Source organism: Homarus americanus, unplaced genomic scaffold, assembly GCF_018991925.1.
Source record: "Homarus americanus isolate GMGI-L3 unplaced genomic scaffold, GMGI_Hamer_2.0 scaffold24588, whole genome shotgun sequence".
Classification (NCBI taxonomy): Eukaryota; Metazoa; Arthropoda; class Malacostraca; order Decapoda; family Nephropidae; genus Homarus; species Homarus americanus.
Window position 1 is genome coordinate 125,262 of NW_024741343.1, and position 28,000 is coordinate 153,261.

Here is a 28,000-nt window from a genome sequence, read left to right on the forward strand (position 1 = left end):
GTTCTCGTGATTTAATCTTATCAAATTTATATTCCTTATTATTCATGAAAAATATTAGTACTATGCTGAAAAAAAATGTGCATTAGAAGACATTTAAAGAATAACATTATTATCACACGAACGTCGTTGTATTTTGAAAACAATAAACAGCTGATGGTCAGAGTCACAGACGGAGAACATTTATGGGCTCACATGCAAGGTGGTAGGGAATTACATTGTATTAATAAGATTACAGATAAATGACTCATCAAGATCTGTTTGAACTGCTTATATAGTAAATGAAGGAAAGGTATAGGGGTGGGTATATTGCAGGAAGCATTGAGCACTTCCACCTAAGAACTTTTGGACCATGGGCGTCTGTAGGGTTCGCTCCAAGGGTGGGGAATTTGGGCAGTAATGAAGACAAGATCTGACATAACAGTTTATTCAAAGCAGGTATATACATCCATATAAAAGTATGGGTAATGCTGGAGCAGAATTCCGATGCGGCCGTATCTCACGTCCAGAAAATGCCTCAAATTTCACCATATCATAGTCAGTTCTCTCTGCTTAATATACCGGGGAAGTTAAGGTTTGATTGGTTAGGTCTGTTCTTCATACCCACAAATGTTAAGTAACATTTATTTTAAAAATATTCATTTTTTTAACAGTTTTCCACAAACTACAACAGTGTCCACAATAATATAACAATGGAAATCCGGCGTTTTTATAAGTGTTTTCAATCAATTTTGCTCGCGGGTTAGTCCTATATAATTACCCATTATATTAAGTATTTTAAAAGAGGCAACATCATCTTATTTTAATTATAAGTATATTTTTATTTTATTTTTTTAGTTTTTCTCTGCAATCATAAATCACCTTTAGTGGGCAGGGCATGAAGGATATTGCATAGTAAAACAAGGTGAAAAACGGTAATCCTGGAGCAGATGGCTAGCACTAGAAGAAATTGTTTGATATCGTTCATTTTTTCCACAGATGTTCTTATCATTTTTGTAAGTATTATAAACGCCGATATTTACTAGAGTCTAATAGAACCCGACCTAACTAACCAAAGAAACATACCAGGTACCTCACCTTACCTATCTTCTAAGCACTGGGGCTATGCCCCCTGGACCCCATGCCATATTAAATAGAAAGTACTTATTTTGATATCTGATACCAATGAAGGTATTATTTTAGTTTTGGGGAACAGAAAGTTCCTATGATTCCCCGGATAACCAAAACTAAAATAATACTGTAATTTTACATTTATTGTGGACGTGAGAAGACGCTTGAACTGAGCGGGTCTGTTGTAAACAAACAGCGTAGACTGCAACACAATGGAAGATTTTTCAGAGGAGAATTTACTGTAAATAATTAATTTTTTCACGTACAAAGCACGTAGAGGCATCATTTTAGTGTTGTTTGATCAGTTTTTCAGGTAATACCCCCAAAAAATTTAAATCAAACAACTTCTTCTGGTGTTAGCCATCTGCTCCCGCATTACCTTAAAAACTAACAAAATAATTAATTTGATATCATTAATCCTGAAAATCTAGGGATGACCAATGCTAGCTGTCTGTCACAATGGTGACTTGCTCAGAACATTAGTAGCGTAATTTCAGTGGTTAAATAAATACTGCAGGCGGCGCTTATCAGCTCCAAATTGATACAATTATCATGTCTTCAGTGAAGGCTTTATTTCTATCTTAGCACCTTCTGGCGATGCATGCTGAGAATGCACAGTCCAGACAGGCATTCACTTGACATTGTTGAAAGAAGCCATGTCTTGACATGTCTCAGCATGCTAAATGACCGCTCTACTTCACAAGTGGAGGCTGGACAGAGGAAGAAATAGGGAAAATAAGAATTTACATAAATCGTGTTGTTTTCTTTTACAGGTTAAGAAAATATGATTGGCCAATCTGTTGCTCCTCTTTATGGAGGCTCAAACAGAAGAGAGAGGGATGTGGTTACTCCCCACAACATATCCATCCTCTTGTTTATTGAAAAATATGCAAGACTGAGACCTAAATATTGGGAGCATAGGCCTTCAGGTATGTGAATTCTGTTTGTTTTAAAGTAATAAAATTTAATGTACTGTATTGTTAAACCATATTTTAGGGTTTGAGAATCAGTGAATCAATTAATAGTTTTTTCTGTTCCCAGAAATAATGTCATATTGTCATCATGTTTCTCTCCCCAAATCAACACTTTTAAGACCCTATGGTGTAAATTGTTGTTGATGCTATTTAAAACAAAAATTAAAATATCTAGCTAATGCCTGTAAATCAGGCAACTTTCATAATTAACTGTAGGGCAACTTTTATAACTGGTCTTTTTATTTTTCAACAGTGCTCCAGTGTCAATCAAGGATAATTTGTTAATTCACTTCAATATAAAGTACTGTACTGTATTGATTATTCCTCCCTCCCCATCACATGGTCAGCATCAGATGACAAGTGCATGATGTAATGATTTCCCTAAAGGGTTTCAGGCTGTAAAGAGCATTGATTGCAAAATCAGCACCTTCCACACTGAGGCAACTGTTCCCCATTATTGATTACAGGCCTAAACACCATCTTTTGTGTGCTTCTTACCAGACAGTCTGAGAGGATGGTCACTCTCCCCTGCATTACTACAGGAGGAAAATACACACAAAAGTGTTTTTCCTAAATATTCCCTACTGAAATTGGGGTGCTTCTTATATGCCATAAAATACGGTACATTAATTCTTATTGGGGAAAAATACTCATAATAAAACGTTTTACTATAAGTCACATTTCTCTGGAACACATCCCCAACATATAATAAAGACCCCTGTACTGGACTTTGTTTTTATGCTTGCACTCAGAATTACATATGCAGTGTAATGAACATGAACAAACATATCTGTGGGCTCATCTGCATCAGTTTGCCCCAGGCTCCTCAGACCCTAACTGGTAATCTGGTCCTGGATTTCAATGAATATCTGTCTTTATAAAATGTTGTAATTCAGCAAAGCTAGGTAACTACCATAAATTTGAAGCTGCTATGGAAAGGTGATGTCACCATTGGAAAGTGGGCAAGACTGAAGCCTGTGTGATGGGAGGTTTATGTTCTGTATGTAAAAAATAAAATATAAAAGTATGGCATTTAAAATTAAATTATAAGGAATTAAATATTATAGAAATGAACGTTCCTTAATTACCATTAGTGATGTAGTGGACTTATATTTTTATTTTAAATTTCTTTATAGACTCAAGTATATCACACCCAGACATCACTCCACAAGAACGTAAAGCAACTTGCCTCATGACTGTGAGATTGGTTCAGGTCAGTGTGTCTTCCTGCTTGTGATGGTTGTACTGTGTTACTCTTTGGCAGTGTTAGTTAAGAGTAAAGAAAGGGAAGGTGTATGAGAGGATAAATTGTGTACTGTACCTCTATGTTAAAGTATGATACTCTACTGTACTAAGGATTTCAGTAATAATAATAAAATGTTAAGAAAGAAATGAAAGGTTCATATCCATGATTTTAATGGCAAAAAATTCCTGATTGAAAACTGACTCTAATCTCATTGTTTGAAAGTAACAGCTGAAACTTGAATAAGTATCCTTTGATTCTATAACACTGACCTTAAATCTTAATCAATAGTGTTTACAGTGTTTCTAGGGACATTATTCTTCCAGTCAAAATACAGTTGTTTATCATCAAATGCGAGTCTGAGCAGTGGAAATCTGCCGATACTGTATACTGTATGTGCATTGGTGAATGTTGCCAAGGAAAACAATTACTATATTATCATTTATTCTAGATTGAAAGGTTTGTCATTTTGATACTGCAGAATGTGTGGTACACCTTGGTATTGTTCCAGGTCCGTCCCCAATAACAGTGCTGACATTTCATGAGAATGCCATTACATGCTGGGAACATTATTTATTATGAATTTAACTCTTATATATTTTTTGCATCCTGCATTGTTTAATTTTCATGTAGAAAATAGGTTTTGCATAAAATCTAATTCTTGTCTACTTCTTTTGTATTTATATCCAGTTTTTATTTTAGGGTGGGGACATGGTGCTGTCTGAATTACTACAGGTGTTAGAATCTGCACCTCTTCTTCCTCACCACATCACCTCTTTCATGACAGCCTTACATCAGGTGCATAATTTTTTATTTGATTATAACACAGATATTTTAGTGTTGCATGAGACATGCAACCAGTAATCACACCTTTACACAGCGTGATATTGCCACGAGTTGTGCAAAGTTTGGTAGCATGTAAACATTATCTGGAATGACATTATGTTGCTGCAGGAGGTGAACATAGCACAGCCTACAATGCAGTTGATATGAATAGATCTGATGGTTGTCTCAAGGATCAGTGAGGAACTCACTTGGTGAAAGTTTTTAAAGTATTATTAATTATTATTGTCTTTTTCTCTACTTACTAGGTGATATATATATATATATATATATATATATATATATATATATATATATATATATATATATATATATATATATATATATATATATATATATATATATATATATATATATATATATATATATATATATATATATATATATATACATTTTTTTTTTTTTTTTGCAGATGTATTGCAGTGGAATTGACAGCCTGTTAAATCTCTTTGATTCTGTGGAAAAGTTTGCTATTCAAGATCAACCTCGTACAGAAACTTTTCCATGCCTGTGGACTAGTGTAGTCGGTAAGATATGCACTGTCAATAAAAAAAGTATTGACCACCCTGTCGTGCGTAACAATATTAGGCATCATACGAAAACTGTAAAGGTATACCTGTGGTTACTGGTGTCAGTTGGTTGCTATTGCTTATTTTCTATTCCACCAAATTTGGGTTGGTCGATACTTATTTTTCTGACCACATTTAGGATTAGCTGTCTTGTTGGTCACTTGTTTGTCTCCCCTTTGCTACACACTGTTTGTATCACTCCACTTGTTCATTGCATAGATTATAGGAAAATGAAATGTTCTTTTTTTGGAATAAAATTAAATATAATCTCATTTAATTAATTTTAAAATACTGTGCAACATATTTACTAAAGTTAGGTTTGGTTATGTCTCATGACTGAACATATTTTATCTACATTGTTTATTATCATTGGTAAACAGCAGAATACTTTCAGTATTATTATTTTTTAATTTGAAAATAACCAGAGGCTCAAAATAGATGAACATTCACTGCAGGAAAAAGGATCTCACTTGTCAAAACCATCTCTTTTGCAGGTCTCTATTTACGTCGTCTGAATCTGTCTTTTCGACGCCTGAGTTTTTCTCAGGTGACCTCACTCTACCAAAGGTTCAGACATTACTATGAAGAGTGCTATGCATCTCACAGTAGTCACTTACAGCAGAGTGCAGATATTCAAGTAAGATACTTAGACTTTTGGAATTTTGTGTAGAAATGAAGTGAAAGATTGGCTTTTCAAAGCGTCATGCAAAAAGTAAGGTACAAGAGCATTGAATGGCATTTTGTGAATTTGTAAAGGTAATGTTATAAATACTAACTGAAGTTTTTAATTTCCTTCTAACGAGATGTCGGTACTTAGTAGCGCTGGAGTTTTGTCACCCTCCTCCCATGTCTAGCTATCTCTTGGATACATAGGTGTCCTTAAACTAATTACAGTTTCAAAAGCAGGATTGATCTTGGAAATTTCAAGGACTAGGAGACCTTAATCTCTCCCTCCTCCCTTTAGGTTTTATCACGGAGTTTATCCGAACTGACATTGTTAGTGCAAATCCTGGTAACCAGCAATGGACAAGAAAAGGAGCCTGTGCATTTTGCTGCAGCAGTAAGACCTGCTCACTTCTCAGCCTTTCAGGACAATTTTGCTTTCTGATTTTCCATTTTAAAGGCAACAGCTGCAAGGGAAGAGATGTACAGTCAGTAAAACAAGTACTGAGCACCCCAGTGTCGGTGGAATACAAAGTGAGTGATAAGAACCAACTGGCACTGGTAACCACAGGTATACATTTACAGTCTTTGTACAATGTTTCATGTTGTTATGCACAGCAGAGTGGTCAATACTTATTATCTGTAATTATTGCTTACAGTATGTGTGTCAGTATTTATTGTTGATGGTTCAAGTCCGACGCTATAACGAATAGCGTCGCTACTCTTTAGATACCCATGATTCGGACAACGTCCCGTCGATTTGGTATTACGTCATCACAGACTACTCTGTACGACATATCACCCTCTCTCACCCAGTCAGAGCGGGAGGAGGAGCCACCCTCCGGGTATCAGTGACTCGCCACCCTCCTCTCCCGCCCTCCTCCTCTCCCACCCTCCTCCTCCCACCCTCCTCCTCTCCACTAGCCACCACACACTCGCTCCACCCCCGCCCATCAGTGAGTACAATACAAAATGATTTAGTTTATTTATCTTTTTGGATGTATAATATACACCATTTTCTTTAAAAATTACATTGAATTTATGTATATGTAATGTATTTTATAGGGCAAAGGGAGGCTGGGGAACATAACTCCCGTATTTTATCTATTTCTTATGGGGAAAATTTATTCCGTTAACGTTGTTGTTTTCAGGAACGGAACCACGACGTTAAGCAAGGACTTACCTTACTATTTCCCCATTTACTATAAAGTTACGTTCTTGAAAACCCTATCGCAGGTCAAAATATTGTAAATCGGGATCATTATAACGTGGGGTTTAATGAGATACATTCCCAGCCAGTCCAACACCCACATGTTTCACCAAAAATAAAATTCCTACAATAATAATAGACATAAAACAATTAAATAACACTCGCCACATCATTAAGAATAAGCCTGGTCGTCATTACATGCCCCCTTTGTGGCTAAGGGGACTCTTAAAGATGGAGTGGTGAGTCACACTGACTCCCGCACAGCTTCACGATGTCAAGTTTCACCTCCAAAGACATGGTTTTCCTGGGTGCCTTGGCCTTCCCTGACATTTTCATAGTTACACTGCTCACTTCACAGTCTCAAAAACAACAAAAGCACTTTTCACAAGAACAGAGTGAAAGATAACATAAAAACAATAATAGCGGCCCACACGTTACAAAAACAGAGCAAACGATGATAACATAAAAACAATAATAGCGGCCGACACTGCTTACATCATGTTCACTACAACTGAGGCAAACCACCTAACAGTCACAAAAAACAGCAGAAATCACTTCATAGTTACAAAAACAGAGTACAATGTGAATGTTACTGATATCCTCTCATTGTAGGGTAAAATAAATAAATAAATAAATACAAAAATAAAAAATAAAAATAAAAATAAAAAAACAAACTAATGATAAGTAACAACACCAATACTGTACTGACTAATAATCATTGAGCTACACGATCACAGGCATGTGCCATCACCGTGGAACAGAGCTCGGGACTGTAATGCACCGTGTGGCGGCGTGCAGGTAGACCACAGCTGACAAGTGCAGTGAGAAATGCGTTCCATATTCTGCGTTGGTGGGACGATGACCATCGTTCATGCAAATTATTTGATCATAAATAAGGGGGTGGTCTTAATACATCACCATTGTTCAAGAAAATATCATAGATACTTAGGTCTCCCATGTCCAGATTCTGTTTTTGAAATGGAAGTTTCCTGGATCAGTCCTTGACTTTGATTTACTTTTTATTTTTAAACCTCTAGTGCAGCGATTTTCAACCAATGTGCCGCAAAGCATCCATAGGTGTGCCGCGGGAGTTTAAATAGCATTTGGATACGTTTTGACATTACTGGTACTTTAATGGAGCGCATTAAACTCCTTTTTTTTTTCAATGATGCAATAAATAAACAAATGTGTTGTTCATTAAAAGCCCAAATGGCAGTTTTAATTTCTCTCCTTAATTCCGTTGAGTAGATCCGCCGATCAAATCTATCCTTAAATACTGATGGTGTGCCTTGACCATTTTAGTGCCTGGCTCACTGTGCCGTGAGATGAAAAAGGTTGAAAATCACTGCTCTAGTGTTGGGAAATATATCCTAAGTTTTTCTGAGTGTTCGACTTTTTAAAATCCGTATACTCTGGTACAGATTCTATTGAGTGTCAACACTATTTCATAAACTTAAATTTCATATTATAGATGACTGCAGAAGAATCTAACATTGCTGATGACACTGACTCTGATGCCAAAATGGAGGATATGATGGAAGAAACTAGGGAAGATGATAACGGGACTGATCTCACCTTGTGCAGTGCTGAAGTTATGGCCATCAACTCCTCAGATGTAGGAGAGTCAAGTGTTCAGCCTCCCCTGTTGTTACTTCCCCAGACTCATCCAAGGTTAGTTCAATTATATTACAATAACACCTACAGTATTGTGTTTTTCAGACGGTGCATTTTCTCCAGCAGGCTACACTTTATAACCTGATTACTAGCTCAAGCAACCTCACATAATACTAGCCATAGTGCACAGGTTGAAAACCCAGGTCCTTAACCATGGTGGCTGGAACTAACAGAGTGAGTACTGTAATCCAAGACCTTGGTGTTGCAACTATAGCCCATTAAAAATAGGTGGAAGGTGTCAGCTGCTGCTGAATGGTGAAGAATCTTGCTGTGCACTTTGACCTTTATTTGGTTGAGTAACCAACTTTTATCACTGAATCAATCCCAGTTACAAACACCTGTGCAGAGCAAGAGGTCACCTCCATGTATATTTAGTTAAAACTTTGGTGGCTTTTGTTTAGCATTACGGCAGTTATAATTACAGGGTTAGGTTTGGGACCAATTGTGAAAATGATAAGTTGATAATAAAATTATTTAGTGTAAATAGAAATAGTGAATTAAATTAGCTTTACTTTCAATGTTTTATCCTCAATTACCCCAGTCTTAATTCATGTGAATTTGAAATCTATTTCAGATTTGAGAATGTAATATGTTCATATAATTTATTCTATGCTTAGAATTACAAGGAGTGATTTGTTTATAAAATGCAGTCGTGCAGTATTTTGTGACAACTTAAAATATAAGATCCTTTTTGACAGGGATATGGAGCCTACAAGTTCACAAGCAGGACACAGTACTCGACAGCAGGCAGAACTTTTCATCAGTCAACAAACTTCATTACTACAGTTCAGTGAGACAGCAGCATTGTCTCCTCCAGATTTGCAAGAAAAGATCAGGCAGTTGGTGCGACAGAATCCAGACCTTGCTGAAGCTGTGAGTTCAGATACAAGTTTTGTGTTTCATACAGAGGCTGAATTCTGCTCCTAACTTGAAGCCTTCTCCCAGCTCTGTTGTTGATCAAAGATAAGCATATTAAAACAGAATGACTTAAGTAACTTTTAGTTAGTATGATTAAGCTCGCTAATACAGTACAACTTACTTGCTTCTCATTTTACGTAATGATATATGTCTAGCCTGCTTCTAGGGTATGTGTAAGACAGCCTTTAAAAGATGAAGAGAAATAAGATAAAGCTTAATTTTCTTTAAAAAATTTTACAAATAGCATTAAAAGTGAGCATCTTCATATGTTTAATGGAATTAAGTTTTCAGCACTACCTCAGTTACCTGAACTGTGTTCGTGTAAAGGAATTTTCTGGAGCGGTACACAGCCTCCTACGCACTTACGATGGTCACCTAATGCAACGGGACTCAGGCAGAATGGAAGACCAAGGCAGAGGGTTTAGATATGCTGCATTAAATCTTGCTGCTCTTCATGCACAATTTGGCCATAAGTATGTACAAAGTATACAGTATGCCTTCTCCTTTTTCCTCCTGTTTTTTTGCCATAATCATTGCCCTTTCTTGTGTATGCACATCATCCACTTGATCTGAGTGCATTACTTTATGTAGAGGCCTCTTGCCAAGAATTGACAGTTTGTTTGTTTAAAAGGTAATGTTCCACGTAATGAAGATAAAGAGATGGATACTCAAATGCACTGGGGAATATTTAAGGCAGCTCCTACAATCTTGAGAAAAATTTATCACTTTTCCCGTGAAAAACAAACTGCTTCCTCCTTTCACACCAAATTTTTAATTGCAGAACCTTTACAAGTACAGTGGTCCCTCGGTTAACGAACACAATTCGTTCCACAGATTCGTTCGTTAACCGAATCCATTGTTTCAATGGGATATTGGGTAATTGGTTCCAGCTCACAGAAAAGTACATACAAAGTAAAAAAAAAATGCAGTAAAGTACACTTACTTTGAGGTGTGTATGAAGAAGGTTCCTGGTTGGTGATGATGATGGGAATTAGAAGTGGGGGTGGAGGAGAAGGGAGAAGAAAAGGAAGTGGGGATGGAGGAGAAATCACCTTTCAAGGGATCCATGCTTGATGCAGTAGTTTCACCAATAAAATTTTAAGTTCACTAGGTGTAATTCAAGAGTATTTTATTTAAATCAACACTGCACTGTATATTATCAATATGTTAACTAAATTTCAGAATGACCAATAATTTCAATGTAAAAATGCAAAAATATTCAAGACACCAACAAAATTGTTGTTCACTCCACTGTCAACAAAGCCAAACCGATGCCTGGTGGCTGAGTCAAGCAGCTGATGGGCGCACAAAAAACTAGTTCCCTGTACTGCATATATTATCAATATATTAACTAAATGTTTAAGATGACTAATAAATATAAAAAATGCAAAAATATTAAAGAGCACAACTTTCTTGATATTTACTCCACTGGAAACGAATGTAAACATAGAACAGATTACTGAATTGGCAGACTAGCCCATCAGCTGATCCTCACAACAAAACTTGTTTTCCGTAAGGATTTCGTTAAGCGAATTGAAGATCCTTATGGGAGGTAATTCGTTAACTGAAATTTCGTTAATCGAACCGTTTGTTAACCGAGGGACCACTGTACATAAACAATTGCTTAGTGTTTTATATGAGCCCTCTTCTGTTTATAGTGCTGGAGGCAATATTACATGTCTTAAAAGTACTGATTGCAGCTTCTCGGGAGTGAAGCAGTTCCTAGACCCATGGCCAGTATAGTTGGTCCAAAATTACAATGAGTTGAACTGTATCTTAGTATAAATTTCTAGTATCATTTAGGGTCAGAGGTTTTGACCTAAATAACTTCAACTGCCAAAATAGAAAGTGAGCAATATTTAAGCATCACATTCCAGGTCTCTTTTAGCTTCTGATTACAGGATCTTTCACCTCAGCCTAGACTCTTATCATAAATGTGTAAAGGGTCCAGATTCCTTCTGTCCTTCTTTGGTAAAGAAACAGAGGTGGCAAGGATGGGATGAAATCAGGTTTCTTGTTTTAATTTGGCAGGAGTGGAGATATCATTGAGGGGGAGCCATCATAACCCAGTGATCATTTTATCTTGATTGGCAACAACCCGTATCTTTGGAATCCATTTCTTTTAGAAATAAAATAGTCCAGCTATGTACTGGAATGATAAGTTACTTTTATAGACTGCATGCTGTGTGGGTACTGTAGAACTGAGTAAACTGAGTGGGATGTAGGAAATTTTGATATAGGACTGATCAATGCAAGAGAAAGTAAATGAACCAATTAATAAAGATAAATGAAATATTGCCTCTGAAAATCATTAATGATATACAGTATAGAAAGAAAATGATAAATCATTACGGTATATTTTTATGTCTATGACTTAAGTATTATATTTTAACAATTTGTAACTTGTGGATATAGTAGCCAACTTGCATAAAATGAAAAATTTATATAGATACAGTATTATTTTACTATCTGATTTTTTCATGAAAGTGTTTAAGGTGGTGGGACTGGATCTTAAATCACTGCTTTAACAGTTTGGGACCCACTCCCATACATAAAGCTTTGAGGTTTTCCAAGAATATTAAAGAAATTAATAAATTTTCCCTTTAGGAAAGCTGGTCTAGCTGTACTCAAGGAGGCAATCCGTCTAGCACAGGAGAGTAGCGATCATGTTTGCTTGCAACATGCTTTAGCGTGGCTGTACACCTTATCTCCTACTCATAAGGTAAGTGTGTACAGTTTGTACAGTAGTATATGAATCCTTGTTTTAAGATAAAATGAAAGATGTATTATTTTCTGTCCAGTAGTGGTACTAAATTTTTTCCTAATTTTACTGTTATATTTTGACTCAAGTCACTCATTCTTTTTGCCCAAGTCCTTGATTAGTCACTTCCTTATGTTTCAGAAAACATTACATTTCTGCTAGGTGGATCCTGTTATGGTGCAAACCATTTTGGGGTCTAGGATATTAGACTTACATTTTTTATTGTATGTTGCAGGTACAGTAGTAGGTTTCTCACTTTTGATCTTTGTATTTATTGATGGTTCTTTATTATTATTATTATTAGTGTTATCATTATTTTTTTTATAAATTTTATATATTATGATTATTATTATTGATATTATTATTTTATTATTATTATTATTATTATTATTATTATTATTATTATTATTATTATTATTATTATTATTATTACATTTTCTCCCCCCATGCCCCGATGTGAGTCAGTGACCTGTGCCCAGGTAGGTTAATCCCTGTAAAAAAAAACAAAAAAAAAAACAATAAAAATTGTTTCAGGCTCAGTTGATGAGAAGATCAATGGTTAAAAGCTGTGAGCTATCACTAAGTTACCTTCGTTCCTTGGGTCGCCTCAACCATGCAGCACAACTTGCTCACACTCGAGCAACACCTGCATATCTTTTACAGGTTAGCTTTACCTTTTTTATTTTTTATATAGCTGTATAAGTATAATTAAATATTACTTTAGGTGTTCTGTAATGTATGGTTTGAGGATTTTCATAATGATGTCATACCTTTCGGTTAACGAATTAGCTCCCATGAGGATTTTCAGTTTGATTAACGAACAAAACTTTGGTTAACAAAAGCCTTATGACAAACATGTTTTGTTGTGTGCATCAGCTGATCGGCTACTCCGCCAATACAGTAATTGGTTCTATGTTTACATTTGTTTTCAGTGAAATAAATATCAAGAAAGTTGGTCACTTGAATATTTCTGCATTTTTTATATTAAAATTATTGGTCATTCTGAAATTTAGTGAACATATTGATAATATAGACAGTACAGTGAGTTCTGCTATAACGCGTGTTTTGATAACGCGATTTATGAATTAGGAACGATATTTGTATAACGCGAACGCTTGTTTGCTATAACGCGATTTTTGCTAACTATTTCTCCAATTTTGTGGTATTAATTGTGAATATGGTAAAGAAGAATATCTCCAAGAAGCGTTCTGGTGATAGAATTCCCGGTGATGATCGTAAAAGAAAGGATATAACACTTGAAGAGAAGCTCGATGTTATCAACCTCAAAATCACCCTTCTCCCCCATCAAGTTACATTCATATTTTTTCAAGGTAAAGTGTTACATTTACTGTATGATTTCATTATTAGATATGAATGTAACATTTATTTAGACTGTGCTATCCTTTGTGTTAGGCTAACTACTAAATTTTTTCGATTTCGAGTAATCTGCACCTAACCCTATTTTCTCCATAAGCCCTGTTATTTCTATTACGCGATTTTCTATAACACGATATTTTACAAGAACACAATTATCGCGTTATAGCAGAACTACCTGTACAGGGAACAGTTTTTGTGCGCCCATCAGCTGATTGAATAACCCAACAACGCTTCTCAGTTTAACTTTGTTTACAGTGGAGTGAACATTGATTTTGTTGGTCTCTTGAATATTTTTGCATTTTTACATTAAAATTATTGGTCATTCTGAAATTTAGTTAACATATTGATAATACTCTGCATACAGTGCATAAATTATTATGAAACATGAAGGCATTAGAACCAATGCACTCTGTAAAGAATATGGCATGTCATCCTCGACTGCCTCTACAATCAGCTGTTTGATATGTAAACAAAGCTGCCGGTAATATGACATACACACCTCAAAGTAAGTTAAAATACAGTATTCTATTGTTTTTTATTTATTATTGTACAGTATACTGTACAGTACAGTACTGTATTTAGTTTATATTTAATGTTTTGATAATTCTATTACTGGTATACAATACAGTACTTTGTATGTACTTTTTCTGTGAGTTGGAACCAATTACCCAATATCCCATTGAAATAATAGATTCGGTTAACAAAATTTTCAGTTAACGAACGACTCTGTGGAACGAATTGTGTTTGTTAACCGAGGGACCACTGTATACTGCAAATTATATTCCATAGATGGATATCTTTGTTATAGTTTTTAGAAAAAGTGCTGATACACTGCACAGCAAACTGTAGATTTAGCCTTTTCTAGTACACAAGGAGATATCTGGATGAAGTACCCAAGGTGCAAACCAGTGACCCTAAGAGCAGGAGGCAAGTGCTGCATCTGATCAGCTGCCTTGCATGGTACACTGCAGTGATCCTCTACAAATGTGTAATTCAAGTTTTAACAAGTCCTAAATGTTTGACAAATTAACCTGCACCCTCAATTTGAAAGAATAAGAGGATTTTTTTAGATATTTGAGCATTGTGGAAAATTCAACCATATAAATACAGTAAAACTCCTTACAATTCAAATTATACAAAAAATCTACTTCTGAGTTATACATATATGATTAGGATATACAGTACTAATAACACTACTTGTCATCACATATTATGCCTGAACCACAAAATGGGATAAAACTCTCCTTAATACCTAAGATCTCCGGGTACTTACATTTCAAATACTGTCAAGTGTTCAAGACTTTTGACTCTAACTATATATTAAATGAAAATATTTAATGTGTGAAATTTGTTACAGAGCATAGTGAGAGCTGAGGCACTAAATTGTCAGCACAGCTTAGTGTCCCTGCAACATGGAGCTTGGGCATTACGAGCAGCACTGTGGGCCAATTGGGGGGTGTCCACCATGACCTCCTTAGCTTCACAGTTGCTCCTGCACCTAAACACTCACCATCCTACAAATCCAACAACATTCTACTCTGCTCAGCCTACATGTGCTGCCATATGCAATATAGCCATGGGACTTGCAAATTTGGTAAATAATATTTTATTACGTATTATGAGTTCAAAATGACGATGATCATGAAGTGTGTCACAGAGGAACTTTGAGTATTTTTCAAAACGCAGAAAAGATAGATGAATAATACTCTGAGGACCAACAGGATTAAAGTCAAATTATGACCTTAGAGCATAGTGGCAGTACACTTTAAAAGACAAGTTATGTACAGTACTTAAAGGTTACGTGTATACAGTAATTGGTGTTATATAACGGCTGTTATATGGTAAGTAGGGGATGGATGGTCTTCGTGGTTCTTGGACCATAATTAAGGGTTTTTCTCATTTTTACTAAGTAAATGTGGCCCTGAAAGGTTTTACATATCTCAAAATTACATTTAAGAATCCTATTTAACCAGAGACAACTACTGTATAACTGGAGATACATTCCAATGGGAAAATGTGGCTCCAAGACATGATAAAACATCAATGAAAAATGCCTCTAACTTTTACATGGAATCTTGTTATTTTATACTGTCAAATATTAAAATTAAAGCTTTCTGGTATACATATATACAGGAGTTTTGGGTTATATATTTTTTGGGTGGAATGTATCTTAGCCTTAACATGGGATCCTATGGGTAAATGGGTCATATTAATTGCATATCACTCGTTAAGTGGCACTTTATTGTATGGCCTACCATAAATATGTAAACATGGATTGTAATGTCACTGTCATATTGTCATGATCACTTCATCTTTCAGGGTGAATACCAGTTAGCAGGTGAAGTATTACAACATGCTCAAGAAAGGTTCCCTGCTCATGGACAACATTCTCACACCTGGATGTTTGCTCATGCTCACATTACACTTACGGACTTGCTTCACCAGGGGCGATGGACAGAGGCACAAATTGTTATTACCAACATGGCAACATCCCACCCTACAGAAGCTAAATTGAGGTTGATTACTTTTATGCTGAGTATACTTTCCAATACATTGTACTGTGAGTGAGCCAGGCAGTTGAGGCTTACTAACTGGGACCTCGAAGGAAACGTAATCACAAGTTAGAAGCGGTATTTTCCCAGCTTACTAGCCATAGAGATATGAGATTCACATCTCATAGGCTATTTCCATTTGGCATACATAGCCAGTAATGTGTGTAGCCCACATTCCTCATACCCTCACTACATAGGCAGGGAAACATGTTGATTTACCCTTGGCCATTTATCTGTCCCACCCATGTTTATTAGCATGCTTAAACAGAAAATATATAGTATAGATGAATAATATTTGTAGGCTTATTGATAGGCATCCTCAGATTAAATTATTAGATTTTCAAGTTTACTTAACAGTACATCATTTAATAATTGTTTTCTTCCCTTTTAGACAATGTAGTTTCCCCAAGTTTGTTCACAGCTTTATAGATATACAGTAAAGCCTCGAATAACGACTGTAATGTGTCCTCCAATATTGCAGTGTATGGTGAATCATCGTATCATGAATCATTAATTACCATTAAAATAAAGCAATAATAATGAGATGCGTTCCCCAGTGTGACCTTTTCATAACTTTTGTGTGGCTTTTTACCCTCTTTTTCCCCAAAACAATACAATTAATGAAAAATGCAAACTGGAGTATATTCTTTAAATAGTGTTTATGATTGCACCTTACACAATATAAGTCAATAATAATAAGATCACACAAGAGGAGATGGGACGCTATTGTTGTTGTTGTTGTGTTAACACCCATAATGTCAGTTATCCATCTGAAACAAGAAAATAAGACCCGGGTTGTTGCTATAGTAAAATTAATGTAAAAAAAATGTGTGTATTAATTAATGTTATTTATTGTACAGTAAAAGTAACCATTGATGTTAAAGAAAAAAAGAGGGTGATAGTGGAACGGCAATGTATACTTGCCCCTCAAGGAAAACGCGTCATTTATCTTAAGAATATGTACAAAAGATTCATTATTGTTTATTACTGAATATTTATTTGATTGAATTTATGTTTATATATGCGAAATGAACAAATACAATTCATTAATAACACGTAGAATATTAAAACGCACGAGGCAACGAGACGGCATTGTTTTCGTTCATGTTTACAACACCCGTGACGGTCCTCAAGGAAACCGCATCTTTTATCTTATTAAGAATATGTACAAAAGATTCATTATTGTTTATTACTGAATATGTATTTGATTGAATTAATGTTTATATATGCAAAATGAACAATGCAATTCATTAATAATACAGTACGTAGAATATTAAAACACACAAGACGAGACGGCATTGTTTTTGTTCATGTTTACAACACCTGTGACGAATGATGATGGTTCTACTTTTACATAAGAAACTGAAGAAATAAGACCCTGGTTGTTGCTTTAGTAAAATTAATTAAAAAAATTAATACTGTATGTATATATTAAGTAATGTTATTTAATGTTAATAAATGGAACAATTGAAGTAGCTAACCATTAATGGTAAAAAAACCAAAAACGAATAGATTGGGAACGCCATCGTATGTAAGTGCGTTTATGTGAAAACATCGTTATTTCTCTACATAAGAATATGAAACCAACACTTATTACTGTTCATATATGTTTTAAATAATACTTACTAATGTAAAACAAAAATTCTACTCACAAATGGTGGTAAAGTCTAAAACATAAGGACAGCCAATGAATATTGTGCTAGTTTTTACTCATATGATTTCGTCAATCAGGTTCAATTAAGCTGAAGCTTTCCATAAAGATATCATAGCTGTTGCTGAAACTGTTACTGAACCTGAAGTTGCTGCTGAAGCTGCTTATGATGCTGAATTTGATGGTGTAGCTGAAGTTGGTGGTTTAGGCCTTTGAATAATAAAGCTGTCGAAAGAACCTTTTACAGCCGCTTTCTTTACTCATTATACATCTTTATGTAGAGGTTATGTGTTTTTCACGTCCCTGTTAATTTTAATGCTTCCTTCTGTTAATGGATCCACTTCAGAAAATAATAATATGTTCATTGCTTGCTCCATATAATATCCACAGACCTCTCGCCTTTTTCATATCGTTTTAACACATCTAGTTTCTCGGTTAAGCTAATACACTTTCTTTTAGCTTTTGAACCAGCACTATCATATCTTGCTCTCTTGCTCATGTTGAATAAGGACGTAACAAACCTGAGAATTTTTTTCTCCTTTTCCTGTTGAGATGCAAGAAAACAAAGGGCCCACCAGCTGCGACTGTTTATACAAGTGAGGCTGGCATCACCCTCACAAGCCCGGCAGCCTCCGTGCACAAAGCATGTTTTTTGTTTTATTTGTATAATACATAGGTATTGGGATTTAGTTATTATTTATATGAAAATTTAATTTTACTTTATTTTTTATAATATTTTCGTCGTAAATACAAAGAAAATAATGATGTAAATTGAATTGCATCCTAAATTAACCAGGGTCTTAAATATGAATCGTCGTTAGTAGAACCGTCGTTATGGGAGGATTTCCTGTATTGAAATAATTAATTTGTCTTTTTTTGTGTTCTACTAGTACAGTAAGTCCTCGCGTAACGTCGTCCCGCTTAACGTTGTTTCGGTACTACGTCGCTAAACTTTAGAGACCAAAAATTCGTTTAACATCCAGGTGATGCAGTACAACGTCGTTTTGCGTTGTCATGGACTACTTTTTACGGCACATCGCCCCCTCTCATCTGGCCGCGCTATGCTCTCTTGGCCCGGTGCACTACCCTCACTCGTGTAATGTCACAGCGTCCCCAAGCGACACCAAGCCAGTCTGTTGTGATTTCACATCATTCATGTGTGCGTAAGTACAGTCAGTTCTGCTATAACGCGATAGTTGTGTTCTTGTAAAACATCGTGTTATAGAAATTCGCGTAATAGAAATAACAGGGCTTATGGAGAAAATAGGGTTAGGTGCAGATTACTACTCGAAATCGAAAAAAATTTAGTAGTTAGCCTAACACAAAGGATAGCACAGTCTAAATAAATGTTACATTCATATCTAATAATGAAATCATACAGTAAATGTAACACTTTACCTTGAAAAAATATGAATATAACTTGATGGGGGAGAAGGGTGATTTTGAGGTTGATAACATCAAGCTTTTCTTCAAGGGTTATAGCCTTTTTTTTACGATCATGACTGGGAATGCAATCACCAGAACGCTTCTTGGAGATATTCTTCTTTACCATATTCACAGTTAATACCACTAAATTGGAGAAATGGTAAGCAAAAATCGCGTTACAGCAAACAAGCGTTCGCGTTATACAAATATCGTTCCTCTATTCATAAATCGCGTTAGAGCCAATTCGCGTTGTCAAAACACGCGTTATAGCAGAACTCGCTGTACTTTTGCTCTAAAACTGTACTCTAACCATTCAAAATGGCTTCCATGTGCCCATCAAGTGCTATTGATGCTAGTGTAGTGAAGAGGCAACGTAAGACCATTACCCTTGCTACGAAAATGGATGTATTAACCCGATTTTAAAAGGGGAACGTGCTGTGGACATAGCCACTGTGCTAGGTCGAACCCCCACAACGGTGCGTACTATCCGGACCAACGCTGACAAGATTAAAGTTAGTGCTGGAAGTGGTACTACTCTCAGTGCAACTAAAACAACTCTTACTAGAAGTAGTGTGATAGAAAAAGTGGAAAAGATGCTGGCTTTGTGGATGGAAGGCAAGAATCAATGCAATGTGCCAGTGAACTTTATGGTTATCCAGCATAAGGTCAGGTCCTTGTTTGACAACATAAAGGAAACGGAGGGTGAAGGATCGAAGGAAGAGACCTTTACGGCCAGCCGAGGATGGCTTCAACAATTTAAGCGTCGTTATAACTTCCACAACCTAAAGATGACTGGTGAAACTGCTAGTTCAGATACGGTTGCTGCCGAGATATTCCCGCCTGAATTCAAGCAGATTATCCATCTTCAATGTGGATGAGACTGGTCTCTTTTGGAAGAGGATGCCTGAGAGGACCTATATCTCCAAGGAGGAGAAAAGAGCACCAGGTTTTAAAGCGGCAAAAGACCGTTTGACGCTGCTGCTTGGCGCGAATGCTGCCGGCGACTTCAAGCTGAAGCCTATTCTGATTTCTCGTGCTGCCAACCCACGGGCCCTGAAAGGTTACTCTAAGGATCACCTTCCAGAGATCTACAAGGCAAATAAGAAGGCATGGATAACCAGCGCCATATTTAGCCAGTGGTTGAACGTGTACACCGTCCCTGCAATGAAGGAATACTTTGCCAAGGAGAACTTTGACTTCAAAATTCTTCTGATCGTTGACAATGCTCCAGCTCATCCTCCCAATCTCGACGACTTGCATAACAGTGTAAAAGTTGTATTCCTGCCTCCTAACACAACAGCCCTGATACAGCCTATGGACCAAGGCATCATCGCCTCATTCAAAGCGTATTATTTACGCCGTACCATGGCCCAGCTGCTCAAGGCTACAGACGGAGAAAATAAACCTACAATCCAAGAATATTGGCATAACTTCAACATTCTTCATGCAATTGACAACATTGGCAAGGCATGGGAAGAAGTTTCAGAAAGTTGCCTGAATGGTGTATGGCATAAATTGTGGCCCCAGTGTGTCAACAGTTTACTGGATTCACAGACTTAGTCCCACCTGTGAATAGGTATATCCTCAGCTTGGCTAGATAGGCAGGCTTTGATGAGCTGGAATCAGAGGATATTGAGGACGTCCTGGCATCCCATACAGAAGAGCTCGCCAACGAAGAACTGCAACTGTTAACAGAACAAAGTCCCGTTGAAGACGACGAAGAAGAACCTGAACGAACGCTAACTTCCAAGAGGATGGCAGAAGCGTTCAACATGTTCCAGCAAGCAATGCAAATCCTTACAGATGACAACCCAAACAGAGAACGTAGCTCAAAGGTTCCACGCAGCATTGATGACAGTCTTGGTTGTTACACTGATATGTATAAGGAGAAGAAGAAGAGTAGCACCAAGCAGTCAACACTGGATTCATTTTTTCGTCGTAGGACGGCAGAAGCAGCTTCTTCACAGCATCCAGCAGCCGAGGAGGAGCAAACAACAACGGAGGAGTAGCAAACTTCAATGGAGGAGGAGCAAATAGAGGCGGAGGAACCCCAGTCAGAACAGGAGGAGGAGGCAGCTGCAGTGTCTCAGTGACTCACCACCCTCCTCCTCCACTCCTGCCATCCTCCTCCATCGCTCCACTACCCACCACACACTCGCTCTACCACCTCCGCCCATCGATGAGTACCAATACAAACTTAGTAGTTGTATATGCATGCACTATTTTTTATAGAAATGGCAATGATTTTCTGTATATGTAATGTATTTCATGGGGCAAAGGGAGGCTGGGGAACGTAACTCCCGTATTTTATCTATTTCTTATGGGGAAAATTGATCCGCTTAACATTGTTTCGTATAACGTCGCATTTTCAAGAGCATAACCCCGACATTAAGCGAGGACTTCCTATATACATATCATGAAGCATATATTTTAGTACTTTATCATTAAATTTCAAGTCTCTTTTTACTTTTCGTGTATCCTGTTTATGCCTTCAGAAACTTTTCATCTAAAATCTTATAAAGAATATACAGTACTGTATCATTTGATTGTGCTGTATCTGTTCTGTGGGTAGTATGTATGTGATACTGCAAAAATTTCAAATTGCTGGTTATACTATTGTTCATTTACAGACAGTGTGAACTGTTGGTGGCCAAAGGTGAGCTGACAGAGGCATGGGAACTTCTTGGTGAATTACAGAAAGACCCAGAAGTTGTTGGAGAGCTGCGGGTGAGACTACTGCTAGTAGAGAGTTGTGCTGCAGTTGCTGGTGGAGGGAATGCTGTTGCTGTACCTTTATTAGTGGAGGGTATCACCACTGCACATGAGCATCATCTGACTTATTTGGCAGCACTTACACACCTGCATTTAGCTAATGTTCAGGTAAGAATTTTTTTATTTACCAGAAAGTGGTAGTATATAAATAACACTAATATCAAACAGGAAAATGATTAAGCTACAAGATGTGAAAGAGCAATCAAATTTACACATAATATACAGGTGGTCCCAGACTTACGAACGCCTGCCAATACGAATGGGTTTAACTTGAAATTTACAGTATTTTATTTACCCGGTGACTTATTTTTTACTTTCATTTACTGTATTTGGTATTCTATTTCTACTTTTGTCTTATATGAAGTGATTTTAGATGTATATAAGGACTTAGACTAAGATATAGTGGGATTTTAAACATTGTTTTGAAAGTACGGTATGCATATAGCATGTGTTCCGACTTACGTACAAATCTGACTTATGAACGTCCTTAGGAACGGAAACCTTTAGTAACCCAGGGACCCCCTGTAGTTGGTTTTATAAGAAAAATCAACTGGATGCCAAAAAATATATATGCAAAGAAAAAATTAGATACAGTGTGTCACTTTCATGAAAGAAGGTCACAACTAGCCCGTGCATTGGAAGGGTACGTGTTAAAAATAATTTTGGAGGCCTCAACGTGAGTGACACATTCCTTTTATAAATTAGTGAATTACAACCCAAAACCTCTGCATACCCATATTTATCTTTTTCTTGCTATGAAAAGAAAGGACACAGTAAACACACATTCTTTAAGAAGTAGCCTAAGCATATGAAAAGGAGCTGGAAAGAGAGAAATACATAAAATTGATAATGAATGGGACTCTTAACTGATCAGAAATAAAATTCCATGAGTTGATGGGGCATTAATTTCAGTGTGGAGTATAGCCAGTCATTCAAGCTTGACTAACGGCAGAGCTGTTTTGAATTTGGCGGGCAGTGACGTGGTGCGAATTCTTGCCACAAAAGGGCTCTGTGCGCTGCCTCTGACTCCTTCCTGCCTCTGCATTTGTTTACACTTACCATGTGTCTTCGACTTCGCATTTTTTCTGACTTTGTGTGTTACACAATCATGCCTAAATGCTCTAGTGATAACCCCTCTTGTGCTGAGAGGCAGCTTGATGTGGTAAGGCGTGATAAGTGGTGATAGACCAGCAAAGACTGGTAGAGACTTGATTTTTTTTCCCGACTTCGTGTTTTAAGTAATCATGCCTAAACGCCCAAGCGATAGTTCCTCTTGTGCTGCCCCTCTTGGGGACAGCTTGATGTCATGTGATAAGGCATAATAAGAGTTGTGATGGACTAGCAAAGATTGGTAGAGACTTGGACTTGCCACCCTAGACTGTCTCTACCATCCTCAACTCAGGTAAATAACAAGTCAATTTATGCCTTACATTCATCATTTAATGCTTTTTATGCTTGCTTTATATGTCCGTTTTATTTTCTTGCTTGACAGTGTGCACGACAAAAATATATCGAGGGTAGATGGGAGTTTTTGGGGGGTGACCAGTCGACCTAACCCCCTGAATTTGTTACATTCTTATGGATTTAATTGCTTTGATAACTGTTGATTCACTAACCAACTACTTTTCAGTCCCTATATGCTCCAGTTATTGGGGTACACCTATACCGTAGAATTTGTACATATTGCTAATCTAGTCCTTCACTGGCTGGCAACCAAGTGCACTGGAACTCTGGCATTAATCATTCGCCATCTGCTAATACTGTACAGTACTGTAATTAAGGCACACATTATCTAAAAAATTACTCACTATCTACCACCACAATGTCTTAAAAGTAATAAATAAACACTTTACAATTGAGGTGACTCTCCAAACATAAATAAAATGCAACTGTAGTCACAGCAAGAGGCACTAGCAATGGTGGACCAGAGTGATTTGAATGTGGCCAAGGAATAGCAACAGTTGGGGCCCAGAGTTAGTGCATTGATACTTTAAGATGTGACAGGGGAGTTGCACGTCAGAGTGCAGCCAGGAGGCCTAGTGGGCAGAGGTGGTTCATCGTAGCATAGAGGTGATCATTAAACCGGGAGTGACTGATTGTAACTTGGGGATGAGGTGTAAGTATGACTTCAGTGTTAAAGCAAATGATTGTAACACAAGACGTTGCAACTCAGGGGTAACCTATATTGTATTCTTGAAACTTGAGTTAAATTTATGGTTATTCTATTTGCTATGAGAATGTTTGAATCTTTGTAATATATAAATTTGTATATTGCAGCTACAGTTAGGTCTTCATAAAGAGGCTGAGGTGAGTGTTGCTGGAGGCCTGGGTGTGATTCTGGCAGGTGGTTCAGTATATGATCAAGCACGAGCTAGACTGGTAGCAGCTAAGCTTCAGGTAAGTTTGAGCAGTTCATGGTTAAAGCCTCTAAACCCAAAACTTTTAATTTTTTTTTAATTGAATAAACCATAAAAAAAAATTCATCCAAATAGAAAATTCAGCTATGTTTAAAGGTACAGGGAAAGATGTGATGTACATTAGCATTATTCTGTTAACTGGCATCTGAGTGAACACAGCACTCACCTCCCATCCAAAGGGTCACTAATTCACTTCTGGGGCACCTCTAATCCACTCGGCTGTAATTGGGTACATAATTTTACCTGAAATTTGCCAAACTTCCAAAACTCACATTCTCGGTTTGAATAAATCACATGCATGATGAGAATTATAACATCCTTTCCCTTTCTTCAGGGAGTTTCTCTCAAGTCAGTCCTTTAAAGATAATTATGTAAAGCTAATTTTCAGGTTAGTAAAGCAAAGGGGAAAGATCGAATAGGAAAGCTCTTAGAAACTGCGGTGTCCCTTGAGCTGGTGCGGAAGCTGTTCATGAAAGTGAGAGCCTACCAAAAAGTAAGGGAGACTCTATATTTCAAGGTAAGTTATAATTGTCATTCCATGCTAGTTGAGAATTTTTTGTGATTGACAAGTACAGTATTTATTTAAAAAGCATATATATATTTTTTTAACACTCATGGTCCTAAATCCCCCCCCGTTTACCTGGGTTGGGGATATTGAGACCATTTTTTTTCTCACCTCGATAATTTTAACTACCCTACTGTGCTTTGACATTTCTGGTATTTCGACAGTGTCTGTATATAAAAAAATCATACTGTAATAGGAATCACATGAACAAATAAAAAAAATGCATGTTTTGACGAGTGTAAGTGGAAAATAATCATTATATTTTCAATCAACTTACATTTTGATTACATAAAACCCCATTTTCTAAAAAAGGCATGAGAATCTCAGCTTTCCTATGGTACCAACAAAAAATATCTTTAGGTAAGTAATAAGGCTGTAATGGATTTTAGAAAATAAAAGGTAGCTGAGAAACAGATTTTATCAGTACAGTTGTCCCTCGATTAACGAACACAATTGGTTCCACTTAGTCGTTCGTTAACTGAATCTATTATTTCAATAGGATATTGGGTAATTGGTTCCAACTCACAGAAAAAGTACATACAAAGTACTGTACTGTACAGAGGTCTCTCGGTTAACAAACACAATTCATTCCAGAGGGTCGTTCGTTAACAAAAAAATTCTGTTAACCAAATCCACTGTTTCAATGGGATATTGGGTAATTGGTTCCAGTTCACCGAAAAGTACATACAAAGTAAAAAAAAATGCAGTAAAGTACACTTACTTTGAGGTGTGTATGTAAAAGGTTCCTGGTTGGTGATGATGATGGGAATTAGAAGTGGGGGTAGAGGAGAAGGGAGAAGAAAAGGAAGTGGGGATGGAGGAGAAATCACCTTTCAAGGGATCCATGCTTGATGCAGTAGTTTCACCAATAAAATTTTAAGTTCACTAGGTGCAATTCAAGATTATTTTATTTAAATCAACACTGCACTGTATATTATCAATATATTAACTAAATTTCAGAATGACCAATAATTTCAATGTAAAAATGCAAAAATCAACAAAATAGATGTTCACTCCACTGTCAACAAAGCCAAACTGGTGGCTGAGTCAAGCGGCTGAAGGGTGCACAAAAAACTAGTTCCCTGTACTGCATATAATATCAATGTTAACTAAATTTTAAAATGACTAATAATCTTAATATAAAAAATGCAAAAAATATTAAAGAGCACAACTTTCTTGATATTTACTCCACTGGAAACGAATGTAAACAGAACAGATTACTGAATTGGCAGACTAGCCCATCAGCTGATGCTCACAACAAAACTTGTTGTTCGTAAGGATTTCGTTAATCGAAGTTTTGTTCGTTAACCGAATTGAAGATCCTTATGGGAGGTAATTCGTTAACCGAAATTTTTTTAATCTAACCGTTTGTTAACCGAGGGACCACTGTATATTGTAATAGAATTAACAAAACATTAAATATAAACTAAATACAGTTCTATACTGTACAGTATACTGTATAATAAATAAAAAACAATAGAATACTATATTTTAACTTACTTTGAGGTGTGTATGTCGTATTACCGGCAGCTTTGTTTACATATCAAACAGCTGATTGTAGAGGCAGCCGATGGTGACATGCCATATTCTTTACAGAGTGCATTGGTTCTAATGCCTTCATGTTTCATAATAATTTCTGCACTGTATATTGTCAATATGTGAACTATATTTCAGAATGACCAATTATTTAATGTAAAAGTGCAAAAATATTCAAGAGACCAACAAACTGGATGTCCACTCTACTGTAAACAAAGTTAAACTGAGAAGCGTTGGTGGATGATTCGATCAGCTGATTGGCACACAAAAACTTTTCCCTGTTAATTTATATATTATCAATATGTTAACTAAATTAGAATGACCAATAATTTTAATATAAAAAAATGCAAAAATATTGAAGAGCACAACTTTCTTGATATTTACTCCACTGGAAACAAATGTAAACAGACCCAATTACTGTATTGGCGGACTAGCCGATCAGCTGATGCACACAACAAAGCGTGTTTCTTGGAAGGCTTTCGTTAATCGAAGTTTTGTTCGTTAATGGAATTGAAAATCCTTATGGTAGCCAATTCGTTAACCGAAATTTCATTAATTGGACCGTTCGTTAATCGAGGGACCACTGTACAGGTATATTCTTTACTCGCTAGTTTATTCGGAGTCAATTATTGTCTTCAAAATAAGCAAATTTTTTAAGACTTTATTTACCAAATGTTTAGTTCAGATCTTGAGAAAGCTTATGGTGTTGTTAGAATTTATATCAGATGCATATTGTTATTTCACAAGAATAAAAAAAAAAAGTGGTGAGCTGAAGTCCCGTCAGCTGGAAATAACTATGGAATACTATCTTCCACACTAGATATTATCATTTATTAAAGTACAGTATATAAACTGTTTATGGAAATTAATCCAATGTTAAATTTTCCCCAAATTGAATGCTGTTATCTAGTCCCCTAAAATATTGCTATCACTATTACTGTTAGCTAAAGTAGACTCAATTTTTTCCTGCTCTTCAACACTTATGCGGACAACAAGGCATGACGAGTCGTGATAACGGGACAAATTTTAATCACAATAATCACTGCATTAAGAAATAATCCAGCAATCATCACAATATACAGTCAACAATAGTCACTCACACAAACGTAATCCAGGGGACGCAGTGTGGTGTTCAGCGGCTGGAGTGTGGTGGGATTTAATTGTCCAAGCACAATACAATAGTTACCCTTCTCACTCAGACTAATTTTTTTCAATCTTATCCTGCTGGCAAAGACATACCGGTAAGGGTATCAGAGGTTCGATACATTTACCCTGAATCTTCATGCTACAACCTGTACTGCATCCAAATTTCATGCATTCATAGTTTTTAAATACGTTTTATTATTTATACACCTGTATCTTAAGAATGTTACTAGCGAGTCCAAGACCACAAACTTGGCAAAAAAATATTGGACGCACCCCTAGTGTCCAAGACCATGAGTGTGAAACATGAACCGCTTACACGAAGCTGTGATTATTTATACAAAAATAAATTTAATTAAATCCATTTTGTTTTCCAGGCTCGTCTGTATCACGAGGTGGGTTACATAGAAGAACGAAATAAATGTGCTCTGGAATTTCGCCAGTTTGAGCTACAACAACCTTGCCAGTCTTATCAGCTTTCTATTAACTCATTTTAAGATTATTGAAAAGCAAATACATGAAAGTATTTGTTGGATGAAAGTTGTATTTTTTAATATAATATATTTGCAGTAGTAGTTATTTTACTAAAATCATCCAACA

The 28,000-nt window shown here is 36.4% G+C and overlaps 1 protein-coding gene across 3 annotated transcripts; it reads left to right on the plus strand.

Annotated features, from left to right (window-relative positions):
- Positions 1–127: 127 nt before the first annotated feature.
- LOC121875852 (anaphase-promoting complex subunit 5-like) lies at positions 128–27,972 on the plus strand. 3 transcript variants are annotated; one of them, XM_042380554.1, is made up of 17 exons: positions 128–199; positions 1,881–2,036; positions 3,218–3,294; positions 4,027–4,122; positions 4,580–4,694; positions 5,231–5,373; positions 8,081–8,280; positions 8,982–9,156; positions 9,493–9,674; positions 11,809–11,923; positions 12,497–12,625; positions 14,697–14,933; positions 15,659–15,855; positions 21,598–21,847; positions 24,017–24,136; positions 24,545–24,673; positions 27,778–27,972. In XM_042380554.1, the coding sequence occupies exons 2-17, from the start codon at positions 1,892–1,894 to the stop codon at positions 27,895–27,897; spliced, it is 2,430 nt and encodes an 809-aa protein (XP_042236488.1). In that variant the 5' UTR covers positions 128–199; positions 1,881–1,891; the 3' UTR covers positions 27,898–27,972. The 3 variants fall into 3 exon arrangements, with proteins under 3 accessions (XP_042236488.1, XP_042236489.1, XP_042236490.1); XM_042380555.1 differs by having other exon boundaries at positions 133–202; XM_042380556.1 differs by lacking the exon at positions 128–199 and adding an exon at positions 304–435.
- The last annotated feature ends 28 nt before the right edge of the window (positions 27,973–28,000 follow it).